This window comes from Onychostoma macrolepis, chromosome 16, assembly GCF_012432095.1.
Source record: "Onychostoma macrolepis isolate SWU-2019 chromosome 16, ASM1243209v1, whole genome shotgun sequence".
In the NCBI taxonomy this organism is placed as follows: domain Eukaryota; kingdom Metazoa; phylum Chordata; class Actinopteri; order Cypriniformes; family Cyprinidae; genus Onychostoma; species Onychostoma macrolepis.
The window spans coordinates 23,416,193-23,428,942 of NC_081170.1; the positions used below are offsets into that span (position 1 = coordinate 23,416,193).

Below are 12,750 nucleotides of genomic sequence, written 5' to 3' on the forward strand. Positions count from 1 at the left end.
AATGACACTGTTTTTGCATTAGTTACTTTGAATTAGTCTCGTCCTTTCTATGGTGTTAAGTATCATCTGAGTTTGCACTGCAGACAATTTTGGACTGTCGTGACTGCTGCCGACCTGGCCTTTTGGCTTCTTTTGATAGTTCCGAGGTCACAGAGATGAAGAGAAGGCCAAAGTGAGTTTGTCACAGGATACTGAAGTGGGGCGTAACTCTTTTAAAAATGCCATCTCACCCTTTAATCATCGTAACATCCTTATGAAATGGGGTAACTGTAATGCATATACATGTATGTGCATGCAATATTAACTTCTAAATCATTCTTCTCATTAAAACAGATTGAAAGCGCTCAGTAACAGCCCCTCAGAATAGTGTATGTCTGCTCCCCAGCCAGCAGAGAGAATGTGTTGGACTGTTGCCAGGGTCAGGCTAAAAATACTCAAACACTCGAAGGCTGACCCCACACCCTTTCCACTGCAGCTATCTTGTGCTCCTGTGGAGTGACCCACACAATCCACTTCACCCTGTTACGAGTAAGACTGACTCACATGATTCAGACAGAATCAGACAGGCTTCTGAACGTAACCCTGGCAGACACAAACAGCACGTCTGTCACGTCACGTTGCCAAGTTCACTCCAAGATTTGCGGACCGGTTTTTGATGTGTTGAACTCTGCTGATGAGTAGTTGTTTGTTTAAACTCTGTTCTCCCGTGTGGATCATTCTTCACTAGCTCTGTTAGCTGGTATGTGAGAATGTTATATATTAACTACTAACTATAAAGTGGCATAACTGTAGAGCTCAGAGTCCAGGATCCTGTGTTGTCTGAAGTGCAGACTGCCCAGGGAAGTCTAGTGTCTCGAGTCTCAGGATACAGTGCTATCTTGTGGTCAAAGTAAAATAATGCATTTGAGCTTCATTTTCGTTGAAAATCTTTATGATTTTCATTATTTTAGGTGTGCAGCTTATACAAATGTGTTACTATGGGCAAATATATGGATACTAGGAAACAGTGATGGAAAATCGGGTGGCGACTCCAAGATAGATTTGAAGTTTGATTTTGGTTATATTAGAGTTAGGAAATGCTCCTTGAAAGAACCGGTTCTTAACCAGGGGACCGGGGCCCAATAGGGGGTTTCAGAATGACTTAAAATGATTCATATGAATTGACAATCATCACATACAGTGCTGCTTGAAAGTTTGTGAGCCCTTTAGAATTTTCTATATTTCTGCATAAATATTACCCAAAACATCATTAGATTTTCATATAAGTCCTGAAAGTAGACAAAGAGAACCCAATCAAACGTGTTTGTGACATGATTCACTTCCAGTAACATGATCAGACTTTGACAGATCCCTGTTCGTTGAATAAAACAGGTCACGCACCGACATTTGATAGTCAATACACTGACTGAAAACACCTCTGCACAGATGGACTCTAATTTCACCTTTAAATTAACTGCTAATCCAAGAGATTCACTTATTTTTGCAACACACAGATATGTAACACTGGATAATTTTTCTCAATAATTAAATGACAAAGAAAATATTTTTCTCTCACTTGTTTGACTGGGCTCTCTTTGTCTACTTTCAGGACTTATATGACAACGTAATGATGTTTTGGGTAATATTTATGCAGAAATATAGAAAATATAGAAAAGGGTTCACAAACTTTCAGGCAGCACTGTTTATACCCCAAAAGTCATCTAAATGTGCACAAGCAACATGCTTTATAAATTGCTTTATACTCACTTTGAGATAGATTAACAAACTCAATTTATTTATCGTTTCAATTTAAGAGTAAATTATCTTATTCACTTTGATACTGTAAAAATAAAAGACAGAACAGAGGACATAGATCAGAACAGACTAATTTACCGAATTATTTTAAGATAAAACACTCATCAGTTCTTAGAGAGAATATCTATTCTATAAAATGTAGTTCAAGTTGAGATTTTGTGCCTAAACATAGTATGGATTTTTTCATACAAGCTGTAATCCTAACGCCTACATAAACATTCCACAGCAGGCTGATTGAGTGGTAAGAAATAAAGGGATTTCCACGCAGTTCCAAATGATTCAGGGGTTGTGGTGCATGTAAGACTACCAGTTCCTTCTCTGCTTTAGAAGAGGAAACACTTATGCAGAGACATGCTGTTTAAATTCACTTGCAATAATTGTTTATAGTACATCATATATTGTCCAATAAAATGTTTCCATGAGCAATTATTAAGTTCCTTAAAAAAGGAAATATCCTGCATGTACACCTCACTTATCCACCACTAAACCCCAGACTGCTCACTTCTCATCACGGAAAGATGTGGATGTATGTCAGCCTGCGTGTCTTTGTTCAATGGGAGCTGATTAAGACTGTGAAAATCCTGTCACATTCTCCCGTTTGCATATTTGCAGCCCAAGAACTCCTTGATTTGCAGTGTGTGGGAGAACGTGCAGATTTAGAAATGCACCTGGGACACCTGGGTTTAGAAAAGCATAATAAAAACACTTGATGGTGTCGGAATTAAGAGACATGCAGAAAGCAAAAAAAACATGATGTGGAAGAAATTTTATTCATGCAAAAACTACAGAAGGTGAGCAGTATATGTTCTACAAATCATGCATTTTGAGACTATTTGAGACATTACTTTAAGATCTTTACTTACTAGTAAACTACTAGCATATTATCAAAATGATTGTATCTCATCTACATCTCAAGGAACCAGGAAACACTACTACCTTCATTAAGAAATAAATACAAATACAGTTAACAACATTTCACTTCAAATCCCATGTAAAAATAAGTATATTGAAATACACAATATAATGAATTTGTCCACCTAGTTTTCACGGAGTCCCAAACCAGACCTCTACCTAAAGCTAAGTGGGACAACAGTCATCTCATCATCTCGGTCCACCTCTCAGTTCATTATTAGCAGCCGAGGCCACTCATAGAGCCGATCCGGTCCAGTTTCAGGCCAAAACAGCCTCGGTTCCAACCCCTCCGCAACCGGTCCGGTGGAGCTCGCTTCTGATTGGCCAAAGCCCCCTTCAAGAGGCGGAGCCAGGCATTCTCGCTCTGCACAGGTATGTCAATCCACTTGGGGTATTCTGCCACCTTTAGCCCAGAGCTGAAGGTCTGCATGGGCTCTTCCGACTGGTCACTCGTGAGGTTCTCAAGATCATCAAGGGTCAAAAGGTCATTGTAGCGCTCAAGGAATTGCTCGATGACCTGCATCATGGAGACAGGACATCTTTTTCAATGACTAAGGCTACTTTCTGTTTACTGTTTAAAGATATATGTATTTAGTTCTGTGAGGAAGCCCACCTGCATGGCTTTGTCAGGGGTGTGAAGGGTTCGGGTGTGGCCCGGCACCGGACTGGCCAGAAGGACTAGGAGCACCACAAATACAGAGGAGCACAGCATGGTGCAAGTGATAATGGCCCCAAAAACACCGCTAATGTGAGTCTGTATGGATAGATTTAGATGAACAAATTTAGATGTACACACTCAGACACAGACAAAGGAGAGAGAAGCATAGAAATACAAACAGAAAACAACATTCTGCAGAAAACAATACACAGTACATACAAAGAAACAGATAAAACACAGAAAGAGGTTAGTTTGTTATGCATTTGAATAAATATTAGAACAAAAGCATCTTGGACTATGCGCTATAACTGTATAACAGTAAATAGGCTAATCTCACAAATAAAATTAAATAAAATCCATGTCACACTGCACAAAACCCCCAGATGTTTTACATATAGAAAATAAATCCATTTTAGGATGATTATATTTATTTGGAATTTGACATTATTTTAACATAAATACATTTTCTCCTTTTTTTTCTTTTTTTTGTAATTCCTATTACAAAAATGATTATCGTTATATTAGTTTAATGCTGTTTTATTTTAACTGTATGACTCTAAAAATGACAACGATTTTCTATTTAAATCAGCATAAAGACAGCACAAAAATACTAATATGACATATAAAATCTAACCTCAACATTTAAAGCATATCAATACTTGTTTGCACATTACAGGAATAATAATGATAAAAATATCACGATCATAAAAATACCCTTCATTTTCTATCACTATTCTTATGTTATTTCTTATTTGTTATTTCAGACATGTTTCATGGAATGCACCCTTATTCTGCGCAGAAAAACATTCAAAATGAATGACGTTCATGCAAAATGCCATAAGCATTTAATATTTATAAAGTAATACAGTCTTTCTGAGTTTTAAGCCTTAAGTTTTCAAAGTAAAAATCTGTACCGAATAACATGGTTCCACAATTTTCACACAAGAAAATAAGCAGATAAAGTTTTCAAATTGTTTTACTCACCAATAATAGTTTGAAGAGCTTTTAAAACCTGACGGATCGCTTTAGTCCTCCATCCCTCTGTCTCTCTCTCTTTCTCTCTGGACTCAGTTTTTGGCACCTGCTAAGAGCATCCCTGTCTTTCCCGCTCTGCTCTCTTCCTTCCTCTGTGTGCGGGAATGTGATTTAAAGCGAGTGCTGTTTGTATGTCAGTGTGTGTTTGCGTGAGCTGGATGAGTATGTTAATAGTATCTCATATGTAAGGATGAGGTGTCTATATATGCTTTACCCGTCCCCCCTTCCACAACACACACCTCTTCTCCCTCCCTTTTCTCTCTCTCCTTCACACACGCACATATACGCAAATGCACCTTATTATCTTGATGTCTCCGAGATGATGTCAGAGGTTGTCGAGGGGATGCCACCTTCTGCCTGGAATATGACATCATATGCACGCACACCGCAAAAGAAGTCGTGACACAAACGCAGAGCACCACAACCAGGTGTTGTCTCCCTCCGCCTTCTACTTTAAATGATCTCACCCTTCCTTTTTTCATTCCTCATCCATCCATCCCTTGTCTCCTCACATCCTTCTGTTTGCAAGGTGCGACTCCGGCTGCCAAAAGCACCAGCGGCTGGCAGAATACTGTGTCTGTTGAGAGGAGGCCAACACTTTTTTGGTGGACTTAACTCAAGGAGATATATAAAGCTTTCAATGTCTGTTTGAATAGGAAAGAGACGTTTCTAGCTGTTCCTGTGTCATACGCACAGTCCTAAACTCACGGTCAATATCCATCATCCGAATAGAGCTTGTTTTTAAAGTGCATTTGTGCTTAAAAAACTTATTGAATATGAAACTTTCATTTTTTTCCCCATTAATCTGCTTCTGTGGGTCACTGTGAGAAATGTCTTTGTGTCTTTTTTTTTTTTTTTCTCTCTCTCTGTGAGTGCCATCACAGACTGCCAGTGCCATCTGCTTACTGCTCCCCCTGGCCTCAAGAACACGATACAAGTGCCAACACACACACACGCACACACAACCTTAAATGTGTTAATATGCAAGAACATCATTAAAAAAACTGTTTAGCAGTGATTTACTCATAACATACACAACAACTGTATCAATAATTAGTGTATACAATAAATATACATCTCTCTCTCTCTCTATATATATATATATTTATATATATATATAGATAGACAGATAGAGATATAGATATAGATATGGGTTATTCACAGAAAACTGCAGTTTTTTGGGAGAAAAAAACCCCTACATCAGTTAGCCTATATGATATGAAGGTCATGGGACTGAAATGTTGCGGAATCAATTTAGAATTTTTTTCAAGTGTGGAAAAGTGGAAAAGTGTGCAGACTTTCTCTTTTTTTCTAATTTTATTGGACTTTATTTTATCCTTTCTTCTATGCACCTATCTAGGATATGCAGGTGTGCTCTGTTAATTACTCGCTGTATGAATTTTAATAAAAGAAAAATGCAGGTAGTTTTATATTTTATATTACATATCATATCAATTTAAAATAAAATAAATAGAAAATTAAAACATTTTGACATTCAAAAATCAAACAAACCAATTGTCACACACTGCCCGTTTTGGTTCTACTAAGACCTGTGTTCCTTTGTTCTAGTTTCCTGCTCCTTGTTTGTTACTATGGTTTCTACTTAAGGAGTCTTCACCTGTTCTTCATTTGAGTTGATCACCCTGTGTATTTAAGTTCTTCCTTCTCATTTAGTTGCTGTTTGGTATTGCTTGTGTGTAGACACGCTGTTACATTGTGTTCTTGCATGTGGATGATCAGAGTTTGTTTCATTAATGACACTTTTGTTTTTCGAAGCCTATTTGGAACTTTTTCCTCATCTTCTGAACCAGATAGTGACAAAAATGTTATACATGCATGCATATATGTGTCCCTGGACCACAAAACCAGTGTTAAGTCGCTGGGGTATATTTGTAGCAATAGTTAAAAATACATTGTATGGGTCAAAATTATTGATTTTTCTTTTATGCCAAGAATCATTAGGATATTAAGTAAAGATCATGTTCCATGAAGATATTTTGTAAATTTCTTACCGTAAGTGTATCAAAACTTAATTTTTTATTAGTAAGATGCATTGCTAAGAACTTCATTTGGACAACTTTAAAGGCGATTTTCTCAATATTTTGATTTTTTTGCACCCTCAGATTCCAGATTTTCAAATAGCTGTATCTCAGACAAATATTGTCCGATCCTAACAAACCTCAACAACTATTTGTTTCCTTTGAAGAAGCAGGGTTCCTACAGTCCTGGAAAATCTGGATGGTTCATTTTAAAAGTGTGATTTCTAAACCTAGACATTAAAACATACATTTTTATAATGAATATACACTTTTCTAGCTATGCCAAGCTCTAAAACATTTTATCATGAAGAAATTGTAATGAAATACATTTTTAAAATACATCCTTATCCTTAATCCTTATCCAGTATATCACAAGTGACTGTATAAGACATGTAAATTAATTTGTTTAAAGAGTGAGAACCCTAAAAACAATCAGCCCTTAACATTTTTGGAATATTAAAAGTAAAATATTTACATTTTAAAAACATTTTATATTTACAGAAACTGAAAGTGCAAATGGATTAAAATAACAAGAGGGCCTTATACACAAATACAACCTAATAGGTGTTGACACAGAATCCATTGTCACAACCCAACACGACATCAATTTACCACAGCACAAACACCATATATGATTCATTTATGATCTAACTCGCAGCATACAAACAGACAGTGGTCTAACATAATAATAGCCTGACAAGAACTTTTCTAGAAATCCGCACACACAGCCCTGAGGTATCCCTGGCTTCATAAAGCATCAGCGTCCAGAGAGGGGCTCTTGTGTTTGATCAGGTTGAAACCAGTGTTTTTACGGTTGTGTACCCTGTCTGAGTTTCTCACACAGTGAAGGATCGCAGGTTTATCCAGCCAGCTGCTGCCACTAGCAACCAATCTAGCAGCAGCCTAGCGACAGAGCCATTTACAAGATCTAATTACTTTATTTACATTACAGAGCCTATTTACTCTAATTACAGATATCAGTCAAATTAAAATGTAGGCTACCTCATTTAATATGAGAGTTGCCAAAAAGTCAAGGTTTTTGTACCAAAAATTCCTAATGTAGTTTTCAGTCATGTACTAAACCTTTTTTTTTTTTACCCTCACTTTGCACATTTTAATGAGTTAAAGCAATTTGCAACACTTACGGCAAGTTTTCTTTCCTGCTTGATACAGTTTGTGCTGTCGCATCCTTAACAGCCTCTGCAAAACCTGTGACAGATTAAAAAACAATCCAGTGTTTCACAAAAATGCAGTGTTTCACAAAAGTGTGAAATTTTGCTTGTTTCTAACAATAGGATCCTTCAAAAGGTTAAATGCAGAGTCGCAGGTGCTACACACAGCCAGAAACAACAGGTTTGGTGTACCTTTGCACTTTGAGCTTATTAATTCTTCTGGTGTTTAAAAATCACCAGTTCACCTTGACCGAGTGACCCAAGTTTCTGAACGCCAAATATGAGTTGTTTGCAGGCAGTGATCTTTAATGGAGTCTGTTTTCAAAGCCAAAGTACTACAAAGTAAATCCGTCCTCTCAAAATGCATCAAAACAGTTAGAAAATACAAGACTGCAGTCATGAAATAATACAAAGCTTTCACCCCAGACTTTATGGACTATATCAGACTTATGGACTTCTATAACAAAAAGTTTTTACTGCAGGCTTGCATGAGCACGATTCCCTTTTAATGAATATTCATACCACTGACGTTGTGTTTCACTCAAAATATTTCTTACATGTACATAGCAAATGTAGTATTCATTTATTGCTAGTAAAAATTGTAATAAAATAATTGATTGCATGCTAACTTTGACAGTCAAACCTCTTTATTAACTCTTCCACCACCATTGACAGTTTTTCTGTTTTTCTGTGTTTTCTCTGGTATACAGTAGGAGGCGCTATTATGCATCTTCTGAAAGAATATTGAATCCCTGGATCAAAACACAGTGAAGAAGAAGCAGAAACAATTGATCGCATATGTAAGCACGTGCATATGTAAAATGAGCCATCATCAAACATTAAACAGCATATGAATAAAAACTGCCATAACATTACCAAATCAAATGTCGAGCTAGGAAGTGGCAGAGGAAGCTTTGTGCAAGCTTTGGGTGTTTTGATGGAAGCGATCTACTCCATCTTGTTGTTTTGATCATTGTTCTGAATCTGATCAAGATGTAGGTTTAAAATGTTTAAATTCTAAGTTCTAAATATTTAATTAAACTTACATGCATTCAAGTGTTGATGAAAAAAGAATGGATGAAGCAAGGTTTGCTTGTTTAAAAGCAGAGGCTCTGTTTTTCCTTTTGACGTATTGCATGTTCAGATATTCATACAAAATATTCAGGCCATGAAAGTTTTGTGAAAATTGTCAAAAATGCTGGCAACTTTTTAAAAACATGCTGGCGGGGGAAAGAGTTAATCAGAATTATTTTATCTCAAATCATCAGTTATAACCCCTTTTAATTCTAAAGTAATACACATAAATATTATATGTATCCAGAATGATCCAAAAAGTTTATCCAAGTAGCAGGACATGATTGCAGACTCGCACACAGAAGTAGAGATGTCTGCTTCTTGCAGACAGCAGAAGGTGCTCTTATTTTATATAACACACTCACCAAAACAGCAGAAGAGTAATTGGCCTCTACAGTCCTCTCTGACTGTCACTCAAGAGACACAGAGAAAGAGCCAAAGCGAGACAGAGAGAGAAAACGCTAGAACGAGAGAGAAGGTGTGTGGGAGGACGGGTGGGCGAAAAGAGAGGGATGAGACAAGGATGAAAAACGAGGGTATGGTAGGATACGGCTAGAGCCCACCAGCGTGTCACCTCTGAGTGAGAGAAGAGGCGAAGGTGGTATGTGTGTTAGTGTGTGTGTGTGTTTTCTGCAGTTCTGTAGGCAGGGAATCTAGCAGCGTGTGTGTGTGCAAGTGTGCGTGCACATGTGTGGTGAGAAATAAGAGTGGGCAGATTCGTCTGTGTAGGCGTGTGGGTGGGTGAGAGGACAACAGACCCTGAGAAGAGCACTAAATTTCAAAATAAAGGTTTTAGAGTTCAGAAAGTTTGTAGTGAGACTGAGAGAGAGACAAAAAGAGGAAGTGAAGGCCTGAGATTCTGTCAGACCCAGCTGTGACTGTGCGCAGGACAAAACTGAGCAAAAACAGATCAACAAGCTACGCTGTATATTTTAAGCTCTACAGGAAATAAACAAACATTTCATGGGAACATCATTTTCAATATCAATTCTCTTTAATTATCAGTTCTCTTCATTCATTTAGAGCTCAAAAGGAGATGTTTTGCCGGAAGTTTCATACTATGAAAAGCGAATGGCAAAGGGACTGTCAAGCTCCAATAAAGAACTAAAAATGATCATAATAAGAGTGTTTTCACTATTAGCAGTTAACCTGTTGCTATCTGACCTGAACATATGTTTGTCTCTGTGCCATTTGGTGGATCTAACTAATTTAGATTCAGAGTGAGTGAGTCATTTATGCTGGAGCCTTCAACTTGACTTTGATAATTAGGACTGATTCATTGAAAAGAACTTATTCAAAAGAGTCATTTATTCCTGAACTTGACAACACTTGTTGGGTTTCTAAACTACGGAGCCCCACACATGCAGGGGAAAAAACATAGTAAAGCATCACAACTTAATAACTCGTTTCCTTGTTTTAAGTAAATTGTGCACACGATATAATAGGCCTTATTCGTTCCCTTGATTCAACTAAGACTGCCACGATTTAGCAATGTTGTGCGCACGATTTAAAATGAGGCAACGAATTATTGATACGATACATTTTTTTCCTACATGTCATGTGTGGGTTCTATTGTCAAGAACAGTGTTACAGGGTCATGCACACAGAACATGTTTTTGCATTTAAAAATGCAAGATGCATGGTAGTGGAATGAAAAATGCAAGGTCTAAAGGCTACCTATCCGATCGCTACCACTTTGTTTTTTAAACAGGGCAGCCATCTCAACTATCACCAGTAAAGTATGGAGTACCACAAGGATCTGTCCTAGGTCCTCTGCTATTTTCAATATACATGTTGCCCCTTGGTGATATTATTAGAAAATACGGGATTAGTTTTCATTGTTATGCTGATGATACTCAACTATATATCTCAACAAGACCAGATGAAACTTCTGAACTATCTAAGCTAATAGATTGTGTTAAAAATTTAAAAGATTGGATGACCAATAATTTCCTCCTATTAAATTCGGATAAGACCGAGATATTACTTATTGGACCAAAAAACAGTACTCAGAATCTCTTGGATTACAATTTGCAACTAGACGGATGTACTGTTACTTCCTCTACAGTCAAAAATCTGGGTGTTATATTAGACAGCAACTTGTCCTTTGAAAATCATATTTCCCATGTTACAAAAACAGCATTCTTCCATCTTAGAAACATTGCCAAGCTTCGAAACATGCTACCTGTTTCAGATGCATGCATTCATGACCTCTAGACTGGACTATTGTAATGCACTGTTAGGTGGTTTTCCGCATCTTCAATAAACAAGCTACAGATAGTCCAAAAAGCAGCGGCTAGAGTCCTTACCAGGTCAAGAAAATATGATCATATTACCCCAATTTTACAGTCTCTGCACTGGCTACCTATTAAGTTCCGGATCAATTACAAAATACTATTACTTGCCTATAAGGCACTAAATGGTTTATCTCCTGCGTACCTAACTAGTCTTCTACCACGCTACAATCCAACCCGCTCCCTAAGGTCGCAAAATTCTGGACTTTTGGTAGTACCTAGGATAGCAAAGTCCACTAAAGGAGGTAGAGCTTTTTCACATTTGGCACCCAAACTCTGGAATAGCCTTCCTGATAACGTTCGGGGTTCAGACACACTCTCTCTGTTTAAATCTAGATTAAAGACACATATCTTTAGCCAAGCATTCACATAATGATCTTGTACTGCATTTATATCTAATCAAATGTACATTATAATTCTTTAGATTGGGTTGAACAAATCATTTTTGCTTGAATAGAACAGCAGCTACGCTAATTACGTCTCTATCTGTTTTTCTGATTCTGCCACGGGATTAACATCCCGTGGTAACTAGGAATTACTGAAGCGTCAGTCTGGATCCAACCCTTAAAAAGATCCGGGATGACCAAACACCTGAGAAGAGATGATGGCAACCCCTCAGAAGACCACGGAGGATGCCAACCCTCAGACAACATACACAATTACCAAGTTAAGTCTGTCATAGTTTAAATATATTGGGTTTCTTCTTCACATATGTATGTGTATATATGTGTGCATGTGTGCATATGTGTATGCATGTATATATATATATATATATATATATATATATATATATATATATATATATATATGTGTGTGTATGTGTATAGTAGAAACTTAATTTCCTGTAAAGCTGCTTTGCAACGATTGTATCGTAAAAGCGCTATACAAATAAACTTGAATTGAATTGAATTGAAATTAAAGGCACATTTTTAAAAGCTTTCCATCTATAAAAAGTTAATAGACACAGAATAATGCAATGAAAATCAAAAAACATGCAGGGTCTAGATACATTTTTAAAAAAGAAGTTTTTTAACAGATAGTGAGCAAATAATGGCAGAATTGTCATTTTGGTTGAACTATTCTGTGGCTGAAACACAGTGGTAAGATGTAGGCTAGTTGGGTTTGACAGCTGCGTCTGCTAGGTACAGACTTCAGCGAAGGCCTACATGTTTCTGCAGTCATTCCTGATATGGGAATATAATGAAGACCCTGGCGCATTTCCCAGCTGTGAGAGGATTAACTATACGGTCAAACTGTGCAGTCACGACAAGACACAAACATGCTCAGATGCACTACAGAGAGACTGAGGCAATGAAAACATAACAAACGTAGCGGAACATAAATTAAAGGGGTGGATGGGATGGCACATTTACATACAGGCAACACCCCAGGCCAGTGGAAATGCTGTTATTTAAATATGTTTCATGTGCTACATTATTTTTCTGCTGCTGTTTTTACCTCCACATCCACAATTCTAAGGGGTTTGAGTTGTTGTGAGCATGTTAGCTATGCTACGTTGTTGATTGGTGCTTGCTTACTTAAGTAAAAGAATTTTTAAAAAAGCCCCAAAAACAAAACAGGAAATATCATAGAGAAGACCCCTGCAGACCCTCATGAATATTGCTGCTTCTGAAATCACATACTGAGAGTAGGTATTTCGGTAACACTTTACAATAAGGTGTCATTTGTTAGCATTAGTTACTGTATTAGCTAACTGTGTAGCATTAGCTGTAGTTACTGTATCTTGTACATTACTGACACTCTATCCTCCA

General features: G+C 37.3%; 1 protein-coding gene across 2 annotated transcripts; it reads right to left on the minus strand.

The window, feature by feature from the left end:
* Positions 1-2,545: 2,545 nt before the first annotated feature.
* nppcl (natriuretic peptide C-like) lies at positions 2,546-4,850 on the minus strand. 2 transcript variants are annotated; one of them, XM_058747333.1, is made up of 4 exons: positions 4,696-4,850; positions 4,349-4,491; positions 3,320-3,460; positions 2,546-3,223 (listed from the first exon to the last, which is right to left on the minus strand). In XM_058747333.1, the coding sequence occupies exons 3-4, from the start codon at positions 3,416-3,418 to the stop codon at positions 2,924-2,926; spliced, it is 399 nt and encodes a 132-aa protein (XP_058603316.1). In that variant the 5' UTR covers positions 3,419-3,460; positions 4,349-4,491; positions 4,696-4,850; the 3' UTR covers positions 2,546-2,923. The 2 variants fall into 2 exon arrangements, with proteins under 2 accessions (XP_058603316.1, XP_058603315.1); XM_058747332.1 differs by lacking the exon at positions 4,696-4,850 and having other exon boundaries at positions 4,349-4,622.
* Positions 4,851-12,750: the final 7,900 nt, after the last annotated feature.